This window comes from Lethenteron reissneri, chromosome 25, assembly GCF_015708825.2.
Source record: "Lethenteron reissneri isolate LAM-NWPU_2019-01 chromosome 25, ASM1570882v1, whole genome shotgun sequence".
NCBI lineage: Eukaryota > Metazoa > Chordata > Hyperoartia > Petromyzontiformes > Petromyzontidae > Lethenteron > Lethenteron reissneri.
Genome location: NC_083803.1, coordinates 13,624,225 through 13,644,930, shown reverse-complemented (window position 1 = coordinate 13,644,930; position 20,706 = coordinate 13,624,225). Strand labels below are relative to the sequence as shown.

The 20,706-nt window shown below is 49.7% G+C and overlaps 2 protein-coding genes across 3 annotated transcripts in view; one reads left to right on the top strand and one right to left on the bottom strand.

Moving 5' to 3' along the window:
* Positions 1 to 16,485, bottom strand: part of LOC133347275 (tyrosine-protein kinase receptor UFO-like) — a 76,322-nt gene extending 59,837 nt beyond the window's left edge. The window contains exons 1-2 of one of the 2 annotated variants that reach the window (XM_061559406.1): positions 16,385 to 16,485; positions 10,398 to 10,585 (exon numbers count right to left, since the gene is read on the bottom strand). In XM_061559406.1, the coding sequence (XP_061415390.1) occupies positions 10,398 to 10,518 (121 nt within the window). In that variant the 5' untranslated portion in view covers positions 10,519 to 10,585; positions 16,385 to 16,485. Of the gene's footprint in view, positions 1 to 10,397; positions 10,796 to 16,384 lie in introns of those variants that run through there. The other variant, XM_061559404.1, reaches the window with a different exon arrangement.
* Positions 16,486 to 20,302: 3,817 nt separating this feature from the next.
* The window catches only part of LOC133347274 (cullin-9-like), a 42,875-nt gene continuing 42,471 nt past the window's right edge, over positions 20,303 to 20,706 (top strand). Inside the window, exon 1 of the mRNA XM_061559403.1 lies at positions 20,303 to 20,565. The gene's annotated coding sequence lies outside the window, so the exon portion shown is untranslated. The remainder of the gene's footprint in view (positions 20,566 to 20,706) is intronic.

The window sequence follows — 20,706 nt, the reverse complement described above, 5'->3', positions numbered from 1 at the left end:
ATTTTGTACCGAATTGGAAAGAAATGGCTCTTCTTGTTATTTTGGTTGCCGACCCCTGATCTAGTACAAAAACATAATTAAAATTGAATAACTGAGCCTCTGGCTACATCGTACAACAACACTCTAAATGCAATAACACATGTCCTCGAACATGATCACACTTCGTTACTTGAAATCCGTGTTTACAAAAATCCACAAAGCGGGGCTTCTCACTTTTATTTCTCCTCCTGCATCGTGCTGGGTTTTTTGTTACACTGGCCATGTGTTTCTCAGCGGGTTGAGCGAGTGGAAGAGCGAACGGCTCGTGATCGAAAGGAAGCTTGTGAGTTCAAGTCCTGATTCGTGAGTGGACTCAGCCCATCATCCCTCGGGAGTCGACGGATATGTTGTACGATTTGATGGGGGAGTCACAACGGTGGTCGTCCTATGGCGAGACTCGCCCCCGCCATGTTAATGGGGAATTTCCACCGCGATCTCAGGGCTGTGAAGAGGAGATGAGCACCAATGTCTCAATGCTCGCTTGAGCAAACAATCACTTTGAAGTTGTTTTTACACAAAAATACATACTCAGTTTTAATAACTTGATTTAGGCATGTTTGCTGACGGTTGCAAGTCCTGTTGGATTATTCGTTTTAGTAGCCTCTGGAAGGATTATAATCTAACCATCTTGCACATAACAATACAGCCATCTCAGTCAGTCAACCCATGGCACCTGGGTCTGTCCCGTGACCTCCTGCCAGTGGGCATTTGACACTTCACGTGGCCTTACAGTGCACATAGCCTAGCACAAGCGCCGTGGTGACGTCACCGCCACTTCGTGGTGAATGGCGTTTGTTGTTGTATAAACTAAATAGAATTGGGGAATGGGGTTAACGGTTAGTCTTCGAGTAGAGGGCAATACGTATGACGACGACAACAACAACTGCAGTTTAACACGTAGGATTTCGCGACCAATATTATTCACAATAGAGGTTTTTGGGTTAGATCACGTAAGTATAAATGTGCCGAAACCCTCCACCACCCGACACGGCCAATCAGTAAGGGATTTGTGACGTAAACAAAACGCCAAATAGTCACGACTGCAGCTCCATCGGTGTGTTTAAGAGTGAATGTTGTGGATTTTGTGGATTCACTCTCCAACACACCGGTGGGCTGAAGTAGTAACTATTTGGCGTTTTGTCAACGTGACAAATTCCTTACTGAATGGCCGTGTCGGGTGGTGGAGGGTTTCGACACGTTTATCCTGACGCATTCTAACCCAAAAAACTCTATTATGAACAACTGCAGTTTCACTTCCTAACGCTTCCGAATCCAAACTGCGTCTAATGACGACCAAACTCACGCATTACAACCATTCGCGACAAAGAAGTTAAATGAGAAAAAAAAACAACGACACAATTGCCGTCTATTTTTGTAAATGTTGTTCCAACATCGCATTAGCGAAAAGGATGTGCGGCGATAACTAGTATGGAAAGAGGAAACCCTGGTTTGGAAGTTCGCCAGTCACGGGAGAGGTTTTGACAGGAAGGGTTTCACAATGAGCTGCACTGGAACGTATCACGCAAGCACCTCGCAACGCTCTTGGCGTCGCCACCGACGTTCAACCTAAAGGGTTGTCGCAGGATCTTCAGCGGGCATTCTTCCTCCTGCACATTGAGAGGGGGGTGATCAGCAACGTCTTGACGCTTGTGTCGAGGGTAGTTGCTGAGGCAGCGGGCGGCTTCAGGAGTAGCCTCATGCGTCCTCCGCTGCCGGCGAATGATTCAAACGGGCAGTGGCGTTTACTGCGTGGTCCAACGTTTGAGATCGTCGGCCGCCACGTAAGGATGTGGAGAGTAATGTCGACTGTCGGTCTGACGACACGCGCACCGAATCGCACGGCTAAAGTAGCGGTGGGTTTTCTCTCTCTCTCTCTCCACGATTCGAATGTTGGCTCAAGATGGACCGTTGCCCAAAAAGTTGCCTATTATCTACTTTTGCTTTCAGAGGTCAGAGTGTTGTCGACGAATGTGTCGGGTTTTCTGCAATGGAATCGAGTGAATTCTGGGGGGAGGGGGGAGGCACCGGTGGCTGCTACATTCGCCGAAATTTTGGTTTTGAAAAATGGAAGAGACTCCAATCAGAGAATTCCTAAACTCTGAGAGTTGATAAAATACCGCATTCAGGAACCCCACGGCTTTAGCTTTCATCTCGAGTTCAGATGTTATGATTAGAGTTCGGGATTAGGGTCAAGAGTTACTGTTCACGAGTTAAGGTTGGGGTTTGGGATATTTTTTATGGTCTGTTAAAATGGTTTCGGCATTAGGGTCAGGGTTAGGGTAGGACGGTGGGTGCTTTAGAAAATATTTGCCACAATTCTGCGGGAGGCAGTGGCCTCAGCCTAAGGGAATCCGTTCTTTAATCGAATCACGGTGCTGAATCGCGACAATTCATCGATTAGTCCGGGGGGAGGAGGGGAAGGGTCGAGGTGAATCACAGCACATTTTGCAAAGATCATTTACAGCAGGCAAAGGTGCAGCAAATGAGTCACTCACGTGTCTACACTCAAGCAACTGAGGAGAAGAGGTACAACAAAACACTATAAAGTATGTTTACTCGCTGGGCTTGCCGATTAACTCCAGGAAATGCCACATGCAGTCGTCACCCAGGGTGGGCAGTGCGATGATTACAGCGGCACACAGTGGGCACCTTTGCCTGCCACCGAATGAACTGGAACGAGCTCTATCGGGTCAGATCTCAGAAGCTAAGCGGGTTTGAGCCTGCAAAAGTGCTTGGACATGCGACCGCCGTGCAAAAAGCGGCAGGTGCTGTAAGGCTACTTATGTCTGCACTGCAAACATAAAATCGTGATTGCACCGTGCTAGGCTCCCCACCTTCAGCAACCCTGCATGGTGAAGTATGGTCAGATTTAGCCCATGACTCACATGGCGTGGGGACGCTCTCATCCAGCAGTAGATTGACAAAAGGTCTGTACACAAAGATACACGGTATGTTTATTTGCTGTGTGGTGTGTGTGTGTGCTTATGGGAACGATACGTTATTTTTGTCCCACGGCATATAATTAGGACGGTTTGTCGTTCAACTAGTGCCACATAGAGACAGCTGCCACGGGGGGTTCTCCTCGGCAATACTGCAGCAGGGCATTGGAACGGTTGCAACGAGATGTGACGTAAGCCGCTTCAAGTTGCTGGGGTATATCAGCGCTCCTATACGCGCATATCCTTATTGTTACGGATAAATGTCACGAAAACCCACAAGATCGATGCGCTGTGTCCTGCAGTGCCTTGGAAGAAGGTCCGTTACATGTACAATTGTTCACGTACCGTGGCATCCTCCTGAGATGTGCAGGCTCATGCTGGCCACATTAAAACTACTAAACTATTTTCTATTTTACCAGGTAGAGCCCACTGAGCTATTTAGCTTTTTTTCAAAAGTGACCTGGCCGGAAATGATACCCCAATGAAGTGGCTTATCACGTGGGAATTTATAGCAGCCACCATACTCTAAACAGATGTTTCTAAATGTGGAGATGAAAACCGGAGGACCCACAGAAAAATGCACGTGACCACAGGGAGAACATGCAAACTTCAAATATAAAGGTGTAAGGGTCAGCATCAAACCCACGACCTCCTAAATACCAGGCCAGGTAGTTAACATCTCGCCACATGAAGTTGGGCAAAGGCCGCGTGCTTTGTAGTTAAAGCCCACGCCCTGTGTGTGTCACGTTCACAGTCAAAGCGATGAGATGGAGCTCAGAAAAGTGACCTCTGGATGCTACGTGGGTTAGCTGACCGATGCAAGCGAGGCTTGTGACTTCGTTTATGAACGAGCCGTTCATTCGGTTGCTTTCGTATATAATAGGGAAAATGATTCATTACACATGACAACTTTAAGCCTTAACCTCTTACAAGTTCTTTCGGGTTTTTTGTGTTTGCGTGCCAATTCTATTACAAAAGGTGCTTGCAGTATCACGTCACGGAATAAACAAACAATTTGACCTCTCTCAGTAAGCAGTGAATCCCCCCTCCACACCCTTGTTTGAAAATGAGTCAAGGAAGGAGATATCAGAGATCTACTTCTGAGAACCCTTCACACGAAGGGAGCCCAGCTATTGCGAAATATTCATAACATGACAAATCGATATTTTAATTCTCTGAGCTTGGATTTTGCCAATTGAATGAAAACCAACATTGTCGTTATTTTGTATTCGGACATTGGTGACTGGGCTGCGACCTTTAAATTTGGATTTAAAACTTTCGTGACTGCAGGGATTAATATTCTTGGTTCTTTCGGTAAAGACACGTAGAATGAACAGACCTGTTCTCCACCTGAGGACGGCTGCTTGCGTTGTGGCCGAAACGTCGTGAGAATTATTTTATTATGTTTTATTTTTATTATTTTATTAATTCCATTCTACGTGACTTTACCGAAAAAACCAAGAAGATGGGCTGCGACCATAAACTCACCGCACTAAAGATTTAATCTAAGATATTTCTGTAATCAAATTACTGACACATTTAAAAACAAAGACGTTTGGAAAGCCACAAAAATCACTCTCCCTGCCTCTCCTGACCCCTACTTTGCTACGTAAACAAGTGGAGCCCGAGGGAACAACATCATTGTCAGGAATGTCATTGGCATGATTAATGACTCATAAGAACTTCCCTTGAGGGCCAATGACACTCAAAATAACTTCCCTTGAGGGCCAATGACACGGATAGGCGTGTCATTTACTGCCAAGTTCACGTTTTCAACACAGAAGTTGCTGTTGTCACTATCTGGAATACTGGTTTTACTTTAAAATGTATCTTACATTTCCCCCAATTATATCCTAATTGTGCTCTCGGCATCGGGTCGTAAGATTAAGTATTCATTTGAATCTCTCGCAAAACAGTGTTAGAAAATGGTCCACAGAAGCGGATATCACAGATAAACCTCTTAGATCCTTATAAGGGGCCTCCGGTCCGCACTGTTGAAGGAAGCACTTACCCACACGCTCTGCATATGAGGGTAACCTTCGTTTTCACGAAAGCCAAACTGAAATATTATTCATAATATAGGTTTTTTTGGGTTAGATCGCGTTATTTATAAATGTGTCGTAACCCTCCACCACCCGACACGGCCAAACAGTAAGAAATGTGTCACGTTTGGCCGTGTCGGGTGGTGGAGGGTTACGACACATTTATAAATAACGCGATCTGACCCAAAAAACCTATATTATGAATAATATTGTTCGCGAAAGCCTACGTGTTAAATTGACATATCATTGTTCGAGCTGGAATGAGGTCAATTTGAGCGCAGAGCCAAATAAATTGGGGAGGATCAACTGCCTCCACTCGAGAACGCGGTCTCTCCACGGGTGGCCGCCTGGATGAGAACCCATCATCTCGGCAGTGCCGGGTCTGGGTGAGGACGTCTGAGCCACGCAGCCACCTCCAGTTCGTCGTGGATTCACGTGACCCCGTCAAGCCGTTAGAGCTCCTCCCTACATTCACCACATTGACTTGAAGCTTTCGTGACTGCAGGAATTCATATTCTTTAGGTCTTTCGGTAAAGTCACGTAGACAGGTTCAAATAATACACTGGTCAACAAAAATTTTTTTTTTTCTGGCCTGGACTTTTGCAGCTGTTCTAGACTAATTTCAGGGTGCTGATTCCAAATCTGATCTCAGATTTGCTCTATCACATCTCATTTTTATGCTATCGGCATACCCAATTTTCATTGATTTTACCCGAAATTAACTCTGTCACTTATGATTGCAAGTTGTTGCGAGTCAGTGACTGCTTTAGTATTCAAATATGGTGCTGTGTTTTAAGGATAGTGTGTTTATAATATCATTTTATGTAGATATCCACATTATTTAATATTTTTCTTCTGCAGTTTTTATTGAAAATGCAATATTGGATATCTCAAAAAAAAATATTGGATATCTGGAATCAGCACCCCAAAATTACCTTAAAGCCGTTGGAATACCTTATGCCAGAAAAAGTGTGTTGACCAGTGATATTCACCACATTGTTAACAAACAAGAAAAGTACTCGCGAATCAAAATTGTGGCCCTAAATTGTGACAAATAATTTGATGACAACTCCCATGGCTGACTCAGTGTAAATAGATGATTACTGCTGTCGTGAGCTTACATGACATCACGATCGGTTAGCTACATACGATGCAAAAGAAGTTCAACAACATACATGCACACAACAGTATTAGCCATGTGGTTTGGCTTAAAGACGTAAACATCCACATGTGGAAAAAACATAGATACCCACCGACAAAGTTGCGGTATTTTGGCAGATGTGTTCGTAACAGTAGCAGCAAGATCAGGCACTCGGTTGCCGTTTTACGTTTTCAAATTAGAGATGCCTACCCCATCGACGTTGGGTCAACGTTGGTCCAACAGTTCGAACCACATGCCAACGTTGCTCCAACATTACATGTTACTGGTAGGAGCCCACTGGTTCCACCAGCCCACAGGGGATTATTGTGTCCGTCCGTCGTGCAGGGAGGGGCTGGGTGGGGAGGGAGGAGCTGGGTGGGGAGGGGAGGGTGGGGAGGGGTTGGGTGGGGAGGGTGGGGAGGGGCTGGGTGGGGAGGTTGGGGCTCGGTGGGGGGTGGGAGGGGTGGGCTGGGTGGGGAGGGGCCGGTCACCCCGTGGTGCCCTTATAAAACTCAACGTTTAACCTACTCACGCCGGCTTGTGCCCGCCCTCACAGTCGGGCATATTTGCGGAATACACCACGCCGCCGTTGACCCTGGCCATTGACCGAGCAACCCAACGTTCCTACCAGCTCCCTCCACAGGAATGTGTTTACTCATGAGTGTATATATATAACAGGCAGTCCGGAGAAAAGGACTTTGAACGATTACCTCCTCGAATGTTGATGCCTGCATATTTGGAGTTTGCGTGTTTCTCTCCCCGTGGTCATGTGGATTTTTCTCCGGGTCCTCCGGTTTTTCCCTCCACATTTAGAAACGTGCGCTTAGAGTACAGTATTTGTTTGCTATAAATGTCCACACGATAAGCTACTTCTTTGGGATACAATTTGTACCAAGTCGCTTCTGAAAAAAAGCTATACAGCTCAGTGGGCCACACCTGGTCAAATAAAAATAGGTAACATTTTAAGTAGGTAAAACACTGGCCAAACGTTGCATTCACCCTATTGTCCGGATTATAAGACGTCTCAGAAAGCAAGACGCGCCTCCAAACGTTTACCCGATGTCAACAAAACTCTTAAAAAATCTTGTCTCACGCACATTAACGCGCACAGCTACCCGATGATTGCCCGAAGGTGCCCGGGTGTGTATGTGTGCTTTATAACCAGGATCCTCCTGACAATGGACTCATGGGACTCGGTTAGTCGATACGTTTATGGGCGAGCAAAGGATCTCTGCGGCTAAGGGGCCGTCCATAAATGACGTCACGCGATTTTGGACAATTTTTGACCCCCCCCCCCCTCGTCACACGGCGTCAGAAAAAGTCAGACCCCCCCAAATATGACGTCACAAAGCTCTGCCCCCCCCCCCCCAAAATAAAACATGCTTCAAATCGCTCTAAACTATTGTCATTGTAGTGCGAATTTAATGTGGCGCTGCACTCTGATGTTGTAGGAGGAAACATTTATTATAAAGTCTATTTAATTAAGTAGAACGTGTTGTCTATATTTATTTAAAGTTACGCATTTTGATGTGACGTCACATGTCTCAAACCCCCCCTCCCCTCGTCACACATCGTCACAAATGTCTGACCCCCCCCCCCACCCCCCCCTGGGTGCGTGGCGTCATTTATGGACGGCCCCTAAGAGGGGATTGTTGTCTAAAGTCCGTGAGAAGCTCGTCGCCAAACGTCTGCGCGCAAAGCGCACAGACGTTCGCATCTGCACGCAACCCCATCGAGTAACAGCCGACGAATCCTGCACACGTCAGCAAACATTCCACATCCCTCATCCGCCTGGCATCACAACTTCAAACACAAATCGTCTTGAGGAGGCAAAGTTTGGCTTTTGTCCCCGGTGGTGTTTGTTCTCGTCTGTTGGTGTCGCTTGTCAACGTTGTAATATTGAGTCCGCAGTCGCTTCCCTCCCGACTTGTGAGTAGTTATCTCAAATTTCCTCCCCCCCCACTTGCATTTGTTCTGGCGCCTTGCAAAGCGGTCTGAATAATACCGTATTCCCCCCTTATCCAGATTATAAAGCACATTCCATACCCATATATATTCAACGTTGGGGGTGCGTCGTATAATCCGATAGGTGCGTGTGTGTGTGTGAGACGAAATTTGCAGAACTCTGTTGACACCGAGCACAAATTCGCGGTGCCTTATTATAATGCGGAGAAATGCGGTAAGCGCTAATGGTGATCGATTAAGTATTATTATTAGCGCGAGCGAGTCGCGAACTTCCCTTTCCAGCATGTCATTATCAATCGTCGAGCACGCTTCTTCTCCGACGACGCCGACGAGGATGATTCCCCCAGTTGCAGTCCATGTTGTTGATGGGAGAGTGTACACGTCGCGTCAATCCATCATGATCATCATCATCACGGCCACCACCAATCCTCTCGTTTCACATCGGCATGAAGCGAGGTTGATCGACGGGGCGTGTGAGCGAGCGAGCGACGATGCACGTTGAACTCCAGTCGGCCAGGGTCTGAATTGAGACAAGTAATGCCCTGACTGGAGTCGTCCCATCCTTCCTGCCATCAATCGAATTACATCCACCACCACCATCATCATCATCGCCGTTGTGTTGACGGAGGGAGAGCGTGATGATGATGATGATACATTACGTAATCGCTGGTAGAGAATTTATCTGTAGAGAGAGAAAAACCCCTCTAAAGTGTTCCGAGAAGAACGCCGTGGAAGTCTCACAACACGAAACACGCGTCACGCCGGGTTAATTGCGGTCTCAAAGATCATCATCATCGTCGTCACCATCTATACAGCCCGCAGAGTCTGCGTGCGTGTCTGTAACACATTCGCTGTGTGCCAACCTACGGCCCCTTCATCAACCACGCTGATGGATAAATGCCACCCCCACGCCACCACGCGTGCCCTGAAGGGGGGGTGATGGTGGTGGTGGGTGTCGTCTCGCTATACTTCACCACACTGGTCACTGCACAGTGCGCTAACCCAAGGGTATCGTAATAATGCCGTGTACAATGGTAAGATCGCCACTGGGGAGACAAAGGCGGCCGGGCGTGGTGCTGGCCACCCACCCCCTCGTGTGCCGTTCTGGCCTTCATAGGCGCTGCTCGCTAACAGCACTTTCCCCAACAGTCTGTTACAGGCTACACGGGGGATCTTTGTCTCTGTCTGTCGGGAGAGCGGTAGTGCATAAACCCCTTATCAGTGCCCTACCTTATGACAGACCAATTAAGACTTCATTGTTCACCCCGTGCCCCATAGAAATCTCAACGTCCATCCTACAAAGTCACATCACAAGACAGAATGACAACACAAATAAACAAACATTTTGCCCGTCTTGAAACCGCGATGCACGCCGTGTAGACCTGAAGACTCAATTCCCCTGTACAAGATTATCTGAACCCGTCGCGGCCCTCCCCTAGGACGACTCAGCCTCAAATGAGTAACCTGGAGCGATGTGTAAACATCGCAACCGGGGAGACAAAGGCGGTCGGGCGTGATGCTGGCCACCCACCCCATCGTAGGTGCTCGCTTAGAGCGTTTGTCGGTAACGGAATATGAAAGTGTACACGTGTATTTGTGTACTGTGTGGGAATGTTCGCATGCCTGTAGTATGTAGTATTGTGGAGGTCCGTGTGTGGATGTCCGTGTGTGAATGTCCGTGTGTGGATGTCCGTGTGTGGATGTCCGTGTGTGTCCGTGTGTGTACGCGTGGGTATGTCTTGCATTTAAACACGTCTGTGTTCACATGTGTGTACTATGTATATGTAGTGGGTGAGTGGATGTCTATACGTATGCGTTAATATACCCATATGTATAAGTACGTGTGTATGTGTGTCAACTTATCTTTACGCAAATAGCATAGAGCATGTGTAATTACGTCTGTGTTAGTATATGTCGATGTATGTACAGTATATGTGCTCTGAAGAAGGCCCATTTCCCGAAACGTCGCCTATTAAATGTGTGTTTTCCTTTAAGGCCACAGTGTAAGTGTAACGATGTGTCGGGAGTTGTTTTGTCAACACGTGTACGTGTGCCACTGCCAAGTGCCAACGCAGCATCGCCAAATCAATCATGTCTGTGTGTGTGTCTGTGTGTGTGTCTGTGCGTGTGCATGTGTCTGTGTGTGTCTGTGTGTGTGTCTGTGTGTGTGTCTGTGTCTGTCTGTGTGTCTGTGTGTGTGTGTGTGTGTGTCTGTCTGTGTATGTCTGTGTGTCTGTGTGTGTGTCTGTGGGTGATCTAATTCGTCGTCACCTTCTGTTTGCCGGGCTCCCAGGGCGCACATCAGCAGGACGCACGCGACAGCGGCCGCGCTTCTGGCGGTGAACCTGCCCAGCACGGACCCCGCCGTCATCGCCATCTCCGCTGTCATCATCCGGCGCGGTGCGCGGACGAGGTTGTTTTTCCGCTTTTCTCCCCGCACCTCCGATTAGCGCGGTTGGCTACGTAGGGTGCGACAGAAGTTCAACGGACGGCAAGGTAGAAGAGCGGCGGCGCTCTGCTCTCCTCCGCTGCAGACGCGGCAGCCGCCAGCTGAACAAGACGGAGAGCGCAGCAAAGAATCTCCCCAACCACCACCAACTCACACTCCTCTCTCTCTCTTCCAGCTCAGCTCAGCCAACTCCGAACTGCCAACTCCTCCTCCTCCTCCCTCCCTCTCTCCCTCCCTCGCCGCAGTGGCTCTTTCACAAAACCAGCCCCCGGTCCGCTGTTCTTGAAGGGGTCTTCCCTCCTCCTCCTCCCCTTCCACACTGTTCCGGCACCACCATCACCACCAACCACCAACAACCACTACCCAACCCCCACGATAACCACGCCCGCCAGCCCGCACGCAGTTACCACCACCACCACCGAGCGAGCGATCCCACAGAGAGGACAGGCGGTGATGGTGGTGGGGGGGCACTGAAGGAGGGTGAGCCCCCCCCCCACTGTTGAATACTCAGCCCCCTTTCTAGATTCGTGGGGTCAAGTTAAAATGTTGGAACGGCAATTGTCTCATACACATATGGAGCGAGAGCGAGGGCTGAATGCGTGATAGACGAACGCAGATCAGATCGTTCCGTTTCGCGTTTGACACTTGTTGAAAGTTTTTGGTTTGTTTAACAGCGATGGTCGTGCCGTCTCCCCACACGAGTTGTCGTATGTCCCCTCCCACCACTCCCCCTGAAACAAAGTCACGCTTGCATGGACGGCTCTTTGAATCCCAAAACTCATTGTGCGTTGCGATGGCACATTATAGCAACAACAAAAAATCTCACTGAATGCCAAAGACAGAGTTAAGTTCATTTCAGTTAATTTATTTGGTATAGCCCTGTGAGCCATGCGGCTCTTGAAAATGTGTCACTGGCTGATATCTCTGCGAAAGACGCCGAATCCAGAACTGCATTGTTTCTGACGCGAGGTGACGAATGCAAACAACATAGGCTTTCAAAGGGTGAACAAGATTTACAAACAAGCCAGCAACACAATCCATAGCGCGAGCCTCGTTTCACTTACACCCACGCGTATACCAGGGCACGCTGGCACATGGCGTGATGGGTTAATTTGATGTTTTACAAAATACTTATTTTTTGACAACCTTGTCTATAAACTATTCAGATCCAATAAGTCATATTGGTGAGCCGCACCCTCTGTTTCCTTTCCCATAATTCTGCGTTGTATGTATGTTGAACTTCTTTCGCACCGTAGGGAAGTCAACCCTGCTAATTGGAGGTGCAATTGTATGGCTCAAGCTGAGAATGTGTACATTATTACTACGACTACTGCTACAGAACCACCACGCGTGTTTACCCGGGGAAAGCCTCACTGAATCTCATGACTGCCAAGTGAACGTCGTAGGGGGACGACACGTACAGCACTTTGTCCAGTCCACTGCTGGATGAGAGCTTGGGTTTATTTGATTATGCTGGACCAGTTCCGCTTGGTGAAGGCAGCGGGAGCATAGCAGTGCGGTACAGCGATGGATTATTTTGTTTCTGCTGCCTTCAATAAAACTGCTGCGGATGGTGATCGTCCGAACCAGGTTCTATCGGGGACTCAACTCTGCTGAGCTTACGAGAGGTCTGACGTGGGTCAGGCGCATTCCATGAGATTTTAGTTAGAAGGAGAGACTAAACACGAGTTGTTATATCATCAACATTCTATTGGGGTCCAGAATGGATTACCTCTTCGTGTTTAGAGATAGCATGACATGGGTATGTTCGTGCATTAGATAAGGAGTGGCCCCCTAATTTCAAAGTTCTGTATATAAGATTAGTAAAGACTGCATGTAGGGTACAGTACCTATAATCATATCACTCGCACTGTGACCCAGAGTCCATACTCATACACATCACGTGTTGTAGGCTGATCCAGAGCCACTTTTCCCACAGTGAGGAGTGCAGCTACAGCCACTGTTGTGCTGTATTTCCATGCTCCCTCGCGGGCCCTCACAAATCCCCGCACTGGCCAGCGTGGTGGAATGTGGTCAAGGAACACTTACGACCCGCATGACGTGGGAAGGCCGTCATCCAGCAGTGGACAAACAAAGGCGCTGTACATGTACGTAAGTCGAGTACGTGTATCTGTATGTTGGGCGGGGTGGGTGATTGCGCGCGTTATAGATCATATTTTTTTCCCCACGGCCATACAGAAAGGTCAAAAAGGAAAAGTGATGATCGAACCCACAATATTGTTGCAGTGCGTCTGATCTCGTGGCAATTTTTTTTTTACTTCAGATCTTAAATGTAAATGAGTGGCTAAGAGGGATCGGCAGAAGTGGTTAGCTCGATTTGTTCATATCCCGGCCATGGTTAACGTCAGTGGCGAGTGATATTTTGAACCGGTCTTTTGAGCCCCACCTAATTGATCACCCCGATCAACACGCACTCACCAGCGTGGAGGAATATGGACAAACAAGCCCCGCTAACAACAGGGCTTGTGTACGTTTTCTTACAGCGGTGAGAAGACAAATGGCTAAAATATGTTGGTCATAACCTGTTGATTGCTCAAAATGAACCACGCGTTCACGTAGTTTATAATACGTGGAAATGAACAAAATGGTTATCACATCGTCATATCCTGTCCGTATTGACGTGCTACTTGAAATAAATGACCGAGTGGTTTCTTGACCATCTGTTTCCATGGCTGTATTCAATACACGCTGAAAAAGCACCCACCCCCAACCCCCCACCACTAATAATGCAGGAGCAATTATAATTTACATCCCCAATGTTCATCCTCTGCTGGATGAAGGCCTCTGCAGGCCGTGTCAGTAGCAGGCAGGAACGCAACGACCTATGTGAACGGGACTATGCAAGATCCGACTATGGGTCCACCACCTTTCACCCCGACTCACTTTTACTGACAAAGCTACGGATGATTTTAACCCGGATACAATCATCTGTAGGCTATAACTTCATATACAGTATTATATTTTTGTTGCACCGTGTATTGGTTTTAGAGGAAGACAGTCTCACAGTGACAGTATGAATAAAAACACATTTAAAGGTACAATTAACTTCAAAGGAGATAGATCGCGCAAATGTATGCTGCTCTATTGATATGATGATAGCCAGTTGCGTTAATCGGGCTTAGTCCATGGTAGACCGCAGGTAATTTTTCATGAATAATTTTTTTCAAATAATTTTTCTTTAAATGTTTTATTTGTTTATTTTCTCTTAAATCGAGATTCCTTGTGGCCGACTGGGCCCATATGCGTCGCATAACGCTGCCACGTACCCCATAGTTGCGCCCCTGGTCGCTCGCAGGGGTTGTTTGATCATACTTCACCGTGCTGGTCAATGATTGGTGAAGTAGGACGTGGGGTGGGGGGTATCCACGACAATGGTAGATGATTTAAGACGAGGAACAGGGATCGAACTTAGCTCCTCGGTTTCAGAGCGCGAACCCACCAACCCAGACATCCAAAGCGCAGGATCAAGGGATACCAGCATAACCCACGTATTCAAATCGTTAAAAGTTGTACAGTATATGATTTGTTACACGGGTGATTCCTTTTCGCCAGTTTCCGGGCTTTATTTGCAAGGGACATCCCTGGCGCGTGAGTGCAGCCACAACAACGCACAGACAAAAACATCAATTCACAGCAAACGAGTAAAGCGTCCTTCGTGACAACGAACAAACCAAGAATTTTGCATGCAAACGTTATAGTTCCTCAATCTATTACCTTCGTCTATTTAACTCAGGCTACTGTTTGTCTATTAATTTTGATTTCATTTTTTTTACCTACGTGACTTTACCGAGTATGAATCCTTACAGTCACGAAAGCTTCAAATCTAGAATTACTGTTTGTCAATTCAACTCAATGCATGTTGTTGTAGCAACGCTGCACACTCGCGTAATTTGCTCGAAGGAGCTGTTGATCGGTGGCGCAGTGCTTGACGCACACTGCGCCATGAACGCAGGCGACCTGAGCTGTCATCCCAAGCCACGGCTGACATCAGTGGCGGGCGACAACTGTGATGACATCCTCTTCCCCCCCCCCCCCCGTTCATCATGAACCCGCACTGACCATCGTGGGGTGAAGTATGGTCAAATAATCCCGACATGGCCGGGGGGACCGTGAAGAGGTGGGGTTCATCCAACAGTGAAATTGACAAAGGGCTGTAAATTTGAATGGGTAGAGCTTGTTGTGGCAGGTCCGCTGAGACGGGTAAAATTACTCCATCGTGTTGCGCTCATGTGGAAGTGTTTATGGTTCCCCGCGGGCTTTTATATAGCCACAGATACTCCTCATCCCCATGCAGAAAGCAGTGACGTTCCCACCGCAGATCCCACTGTCGCCGTAGAGTGTTGAGCCCCCTAGTGGCGGTGATGTGACAGCTGCTAACTTGGCATTCAGCGCAACGAGGTCGGGAGGGAGATATGTTCCAGATGTTCGGATTAATCGGGGGAAAATACCTCGAAAATTGGGCACACATACGAAATGTTGGATGCTCCGATGTTCCCCCCCCCCAGCCGCCAATGATTCAAAAAAGAAGGGACGTAATTTTAACGTTGCTCTTGTTTGCGAATTTGTCCTCGTAACTCCTAAAATGTGAATTCCGAAATGAAGTGGAAATCAATCAAAAGCGCATCCCTACTAGACAATCATCATGTATAGCCCATTTCTGAATCCACTGCTTGATTAAGGGTTAGGTTGTGCTTTTGGTTTGTTTGGGTAGAGTTTGTTGGCCAGTGTGCTTAGGATTGAGTCTAGCATCTGCTTGTTAGCTTCTGGCTGATTGGCTAGTTTAGTTGGGTCAAGACGAGGGCTTGATTGGATAGTGTGCTTAAGGATACAACCAGGGATCATGTTGATGTTGTTGATGTTAAAACTACGTTAGGTGCTGGCTGATTGGCTAGTTTAGTTAGGATTACGAATCGGGCTGGTGTGGTTAGGGTTTGCACTAAGCTCTTACGGTTGGTATGCTAAACAATATTGCCCCATGCCTTACGCTTCCTGCGATTGTCCCATTGGCTAGTTTAGTTATGGTTAGGACCAGACTCTGATGTTTTCGTATGGTACGTTTAATGCTATAGTTCGGGTCAGTTTGGCTGGTGTGGTTATTGGTTAGGCTATGTTTGGGTCTTGTGGGAAATACTGGAATGTGTTCTCTTCCCGCGATGTGTGATCATTTGAACTTTTGTTCAATTTTACGTTTTCGATTTTACAGTGTACTAGCTTTACTACCCGGCTTCGCCCGGGAACTTGGATTCACCAGGCCCGGCCGCCTTTGTCTCCCCAGTGACGATGTTCACACACCACACCAGTTACTCGTTTGAGGCTGAGTCGACCTAGGGGAGGCCCAGGTCCGGTTCAAATAATCGTCACCGGTGGTGGCCGTGAGTGGGAATCGAACTCGGGTCGCCGGGTTCGTAGCGTGGCGCGCTAACCACGACACTACAATGCGTTACGCTTCCGTTGTAGGATTTGTGTGAGGCGCGCCGATCCGCTGTAGGGTTTTAGTGAGGCGCGCCGATCCGTTGTAGGGTTTGTGTGAGGCGTGCCGATCTGTTGTAGGGTTTTAGTGAGGCGCGCCGATCCGTTGTAGGGTTTTAGTGATGCGCGCCGATCCGTTGTAGGGTTTTAGTGAGGCGCGCCGATCCGTTGTAGGGTTTTAGTGAGGCGCGCCGATCCCCCGCGATACAATAATACTGTGTAATCGCTATAATTTTATGATTTACCGAGCCTATAATAGTAATGTCACACATTGTGGTGGCGGGGGAGTGAAGAGGACGTGTAACTTGAATGAATTTACCTCAGAGTCGCGTGGTGGGTGTCGAGGCCTAGCACCGTGCAGAGCCTCCGGCCTCGCCTGATTTTCCCACCTGGTTGAGGCTTGGTACGGGTGCGGTCCCCCCCCCCCCCGCGCTACAATAATACTGTCTAATCGCTATAATTTAATAATCGACCGACCCTATAATAGTAATTGCACACATTGTGGTGGGGGGGGAGTGAAGAGGACGTGAAACTTTGATGAATTTACCTGAGAGTCGCGTGTTAATGCGTGCGCCTATTTTTAACAGGAATAAAAAATGGCGTCCACCCCGCGGCGAAGGCGTTGCTACCCGTTGCCAGGGGCAACCGCCGTCCAATGAAAGCGGCGAAGGCGTCGCTACCCGTTGCCAGGGGCAACCGCCGTCCAATGAAAGTGCATATGGTCCGGCGACACACAGACACACAGACAGACAGACAGATTCACGATTTTATATATATAGATTGCATGACGGGACACATTTCATTCTGATAGCAGATGGGGAAATTATTTACCAGAGGGAAGGCGTGTCTTAGGGCGCCACGGTGCCGATATGATAACTACCTCGCCTGTTATACAGCAGGTCGTGGGTTCGATCCCGACCCTGACGCCTGTACATTTGGTGTTTGCATGTTGTCCCTATGATCGCATGGATTATTCTCCAGGCCCTACGGGTTTACCCGCTGGAAACGTTTAACAATACCGTAATCCCTGGCCCACAGAATCTTTAGGGAGTTCGGAGCGAATCAGACTTTGAATTGCATTGTCAGATTTTTGGATAAAACACGGGCATCAGTAAATGTCAACAATATCGTCAACGTGAACTGTGACTAATATTGTGCGAAACGAATTTAGTCTAAAATCAACAACACGAAGCACGTGTCCTATATTATTATTATTGAAAGTGCAGCGTTCTTGTTTTGATCGGTGACCTCATCGCTGTGGCACTTTTCTTCCGAAAGCAGCTAAATTTCCTGACATTTCTATGGGGCCGTTTGCGGAAACCAGAGAAAGAGACGCCCTGCCTTGCGCCCCGTGTTTGCCCCCTGCCTGGTTATCACAGACGAGGTGACTCGCATTGTTCGGGCCGCTAAACAAAACTCATTGAGAACTACGCCTTCTGCCACCATTTACTTTGGATGTGTCACACTGGTGTGGCGTGTGGTCTCGGCATCGGTCCTGGAGAGAGGAATTCAATTGGGATCACTCCCTCAAAAGTGTCCCCACTCCTCATAATAGCCTGACGTCTGGGCTTTGCTGACCAATACGTCCCAGTGCATTTGCACAATGACTGCACACTCGGAAAGCTAAGCCACTGCTGTCAGAATGTGCCTATACCTAGCAGGCTTATAAAAATTCTCCCTCGCTGCAATTCGATGAATTGTCACCATTTGAGGCCGAGGCTTGATACAATACAGTGATTGTCTTTCGTCTCGTTTGTTTAGTGAGTCTTGTTGATTCTGCCTTAATCATTCAAACGAAAGTTAAAAGTGGTTGTCCTGCTCAGTTGAGCATGGAGTGGTGTTCATTTCCTGTTTACAGTCCCGAGTGAGTCGTGGAAATTCCACATTACCGTGGCAGATATTCATCTAACCATCGGGCAATCGCTGTTTACTTCCCCACAACGTGGTTACGTACTGTTATGGATCCCGGATGGATGGAATGGCTGAGTCGACCCCAAAATGTGAACTCACCAATCTTTTGATTTGGCAAGTCACCCGCTCAAACACTGCAAGAATGCCCTCGCAGCGATTGAAGCGACCGAGCGCACGCGAATTATAAACATCGTGCTGTGTTGCCCGGTCTCAAACATTCGCCCCGGGTGTCCGATTCGTGTGGCTACGATGTTTGCATTGACATGTGAATATCGTTCGCGGACCGTATGGAAGTTACTGTTAGCAGGCCGCGCGGGCCGCGGGACCTATGTCTGACAATGAAGTTGAATTATATCAATTAAAATTGAACAACAAACAAGTAACCGGGTGCTTCACTCCCAGCTTTGACCAGCAAACAGTATTACAACACCGGCCCAATCTGTGCTCGTGTCGAGTACAGTACTGTAGTGATAACAGAGCTCAACAATACTTTTTCACTGCAAATAAAGCAAAGAGTTCAGGTGTCTTTGGCCCGCCTTGACGGAGGTTCCTCAACCCACAACCCCCTCTAATGGACCCGATTTTAAAGCGGTGCCCATACCCTTGTTTTGGAGGAAGTTTGGTGGCGTCCCTCGAGACCACCCCCCTCATGGTTAGACCCCCCCCTCCCCATGGTTAGACCCCCGCCTCCCCATGGTTAGACCCCTCCCCTGCCCATGGTTAGACCCCCCCTCCCCATGGTTAGACCCCCCCTCCCCATGGTTAGACCCCCCCTCCCCATGGTTAGTCCCCTCCCCATGGTTAGACCCCCCTCCCCATGGTTAGACCCCTCCCCCTCCCCATGGTTAGACCCCTCCCCCTCCCCATGGTTAGACCCCCCCTCCCCATGGTTAGACCCCCCCTCCCCATGGTTAGTCCCCTCCCCATGGTTAGACCCCCCTCCCCATGGTTAGACCCACCCTCCCCATGGTTAGACCCCCCCTCCCCATGGTTAGAATCCCCCTCCCTATGGTTAGACCCCCCCCCTCCCCATGGTTAGACCCCCCCCTCCCCATGGTTAGACCCCCCCCCCATCCCATGGTTAGACCCCCCCTCCCCATGGTTAGACCCCCCCCATCCCATGGTTAGGCCCCTCCCCATGGTTAGACCCCCCTCCCCATGGTTAGACCCCCCTCCCCATGGTTAGACCCCCCCTCCCCATGGTTAGACCCCCCCTCCGCATGGTTAGACCCCTCCCCATGGTTAGACCCCCTTCTCCATGGTTAGTCCCCTCCCCATGGTTAGACCCCCCCTCCGCATGGTTAGACCCCTCCCCATGGTTAGACCCCCCTCCCCATGGTTAGACCCCTCCCCTCCCCACGGTTAGGCCCCTCCCCACGGTTAGACCCCCCCTCCCCATGGTTAGTCCCCTCCCCGCGGTTAGTCCCCTCCCCACGGTTAGTCCCCTCCCCATGGTTAGACCCCCTTCTCCACGGTTAGACCCCTCCCCTCCCCATGGTTAGGCCCCTCCCCATGGTTAGACCCCCTTCTCCACGGTTAGACCCCCCCTCCCCATGGTTAGGCCCCTCCCCATGGTTAGACCCCCTTCTCCATGGTTAGACCCCTCCCCTCCCCATGGTTAGGCCCCTCCCCATGGTTAGACCCCCTTCTCCATGGTTAGACCCCCCCTCCCCACGGTTAGACCCCCCCTCCCCATGGTTAGACCCCCCCCATCCCATGGCTGCCCCCCCCCTCCCCATGGCTAGACCCCCCCCCCATCCCATGGTTAGCCCCCCCTCCCCATGGTTAGACCCCCCCTCCCCATGGTTAGACCCCCCTCCCCATGGTTAGACCCCCTCCCCATGGTTAGACCCCCCCTCCCCATGGTTAGACCCCCCCTCCCCATGGTTAGCCCCCCTCCCCATGGCTAGACCCCCCCCTCCCCATGGTTAGACCCCCCTCCCCATGGTTAGACCCCCCCTCCCCATGGTTAGACCCCCCCTCCCCATGGTTAGCCCCCCCTCCCCATGGCTAGACCCCCCCTCCCCATGGTTAGACCCCCCTCCCCATGGTTAGACCCCCCTCCCATGGTTAGACCCCCCCCCATGGTTAGACCCCCCCTCCCCATGGTTAGACCCCCCTCCCCATGGTTAGACCCCCCTCCCCATGGTTAGACCCCCCATCCCCACGGCTAGACCCCCTTCTCCACGGTTAGACCCCCCCCCCCATCCCATGGTTAGCCCCCCCTCCCCCCTATCGAATGCCCCCCCCCCCCCCCTGCCAGGGCCCTCACGTTGAGCGCTCCCCCTAGCGGCCCGCGGCTGTGAGCGCGCGGCGAGGCGCCGGATTCCCGGTGTCGCTGTCACGCTTTGCTGGCCCTCTACTCCGCGGGCTTTACCCCCCTTTCGTTTCTTGTCCATTCCTTCCTCACTTCTTGTCCAAGGACCCCCCCTCCCCAGGCGCGGATTGATCGGGGGGGGGTGCTGGGGTCGGGACCCCGAGGAAGGGGATTAGACCCTTGCGGGGGGTACAGCGGCGAAGAGCGGCGCTACGGAATCTCTGCGCCGCGGCGTGGGTCCTGCCCCGCGGTTGCTCCGGCGGCCTGGCCAGGTGAGGCCGAGGCTTTATTTTTATTTCCCCGAGTAGGCCGCGCGCGGACACTTAGGCCGCCCACATTCCGTCTCTTTTCTGCTTTAGATTTTAAATGTAGGTTATACTGATCCATTCTACGCGCTGGTACGTTGTTTTGTC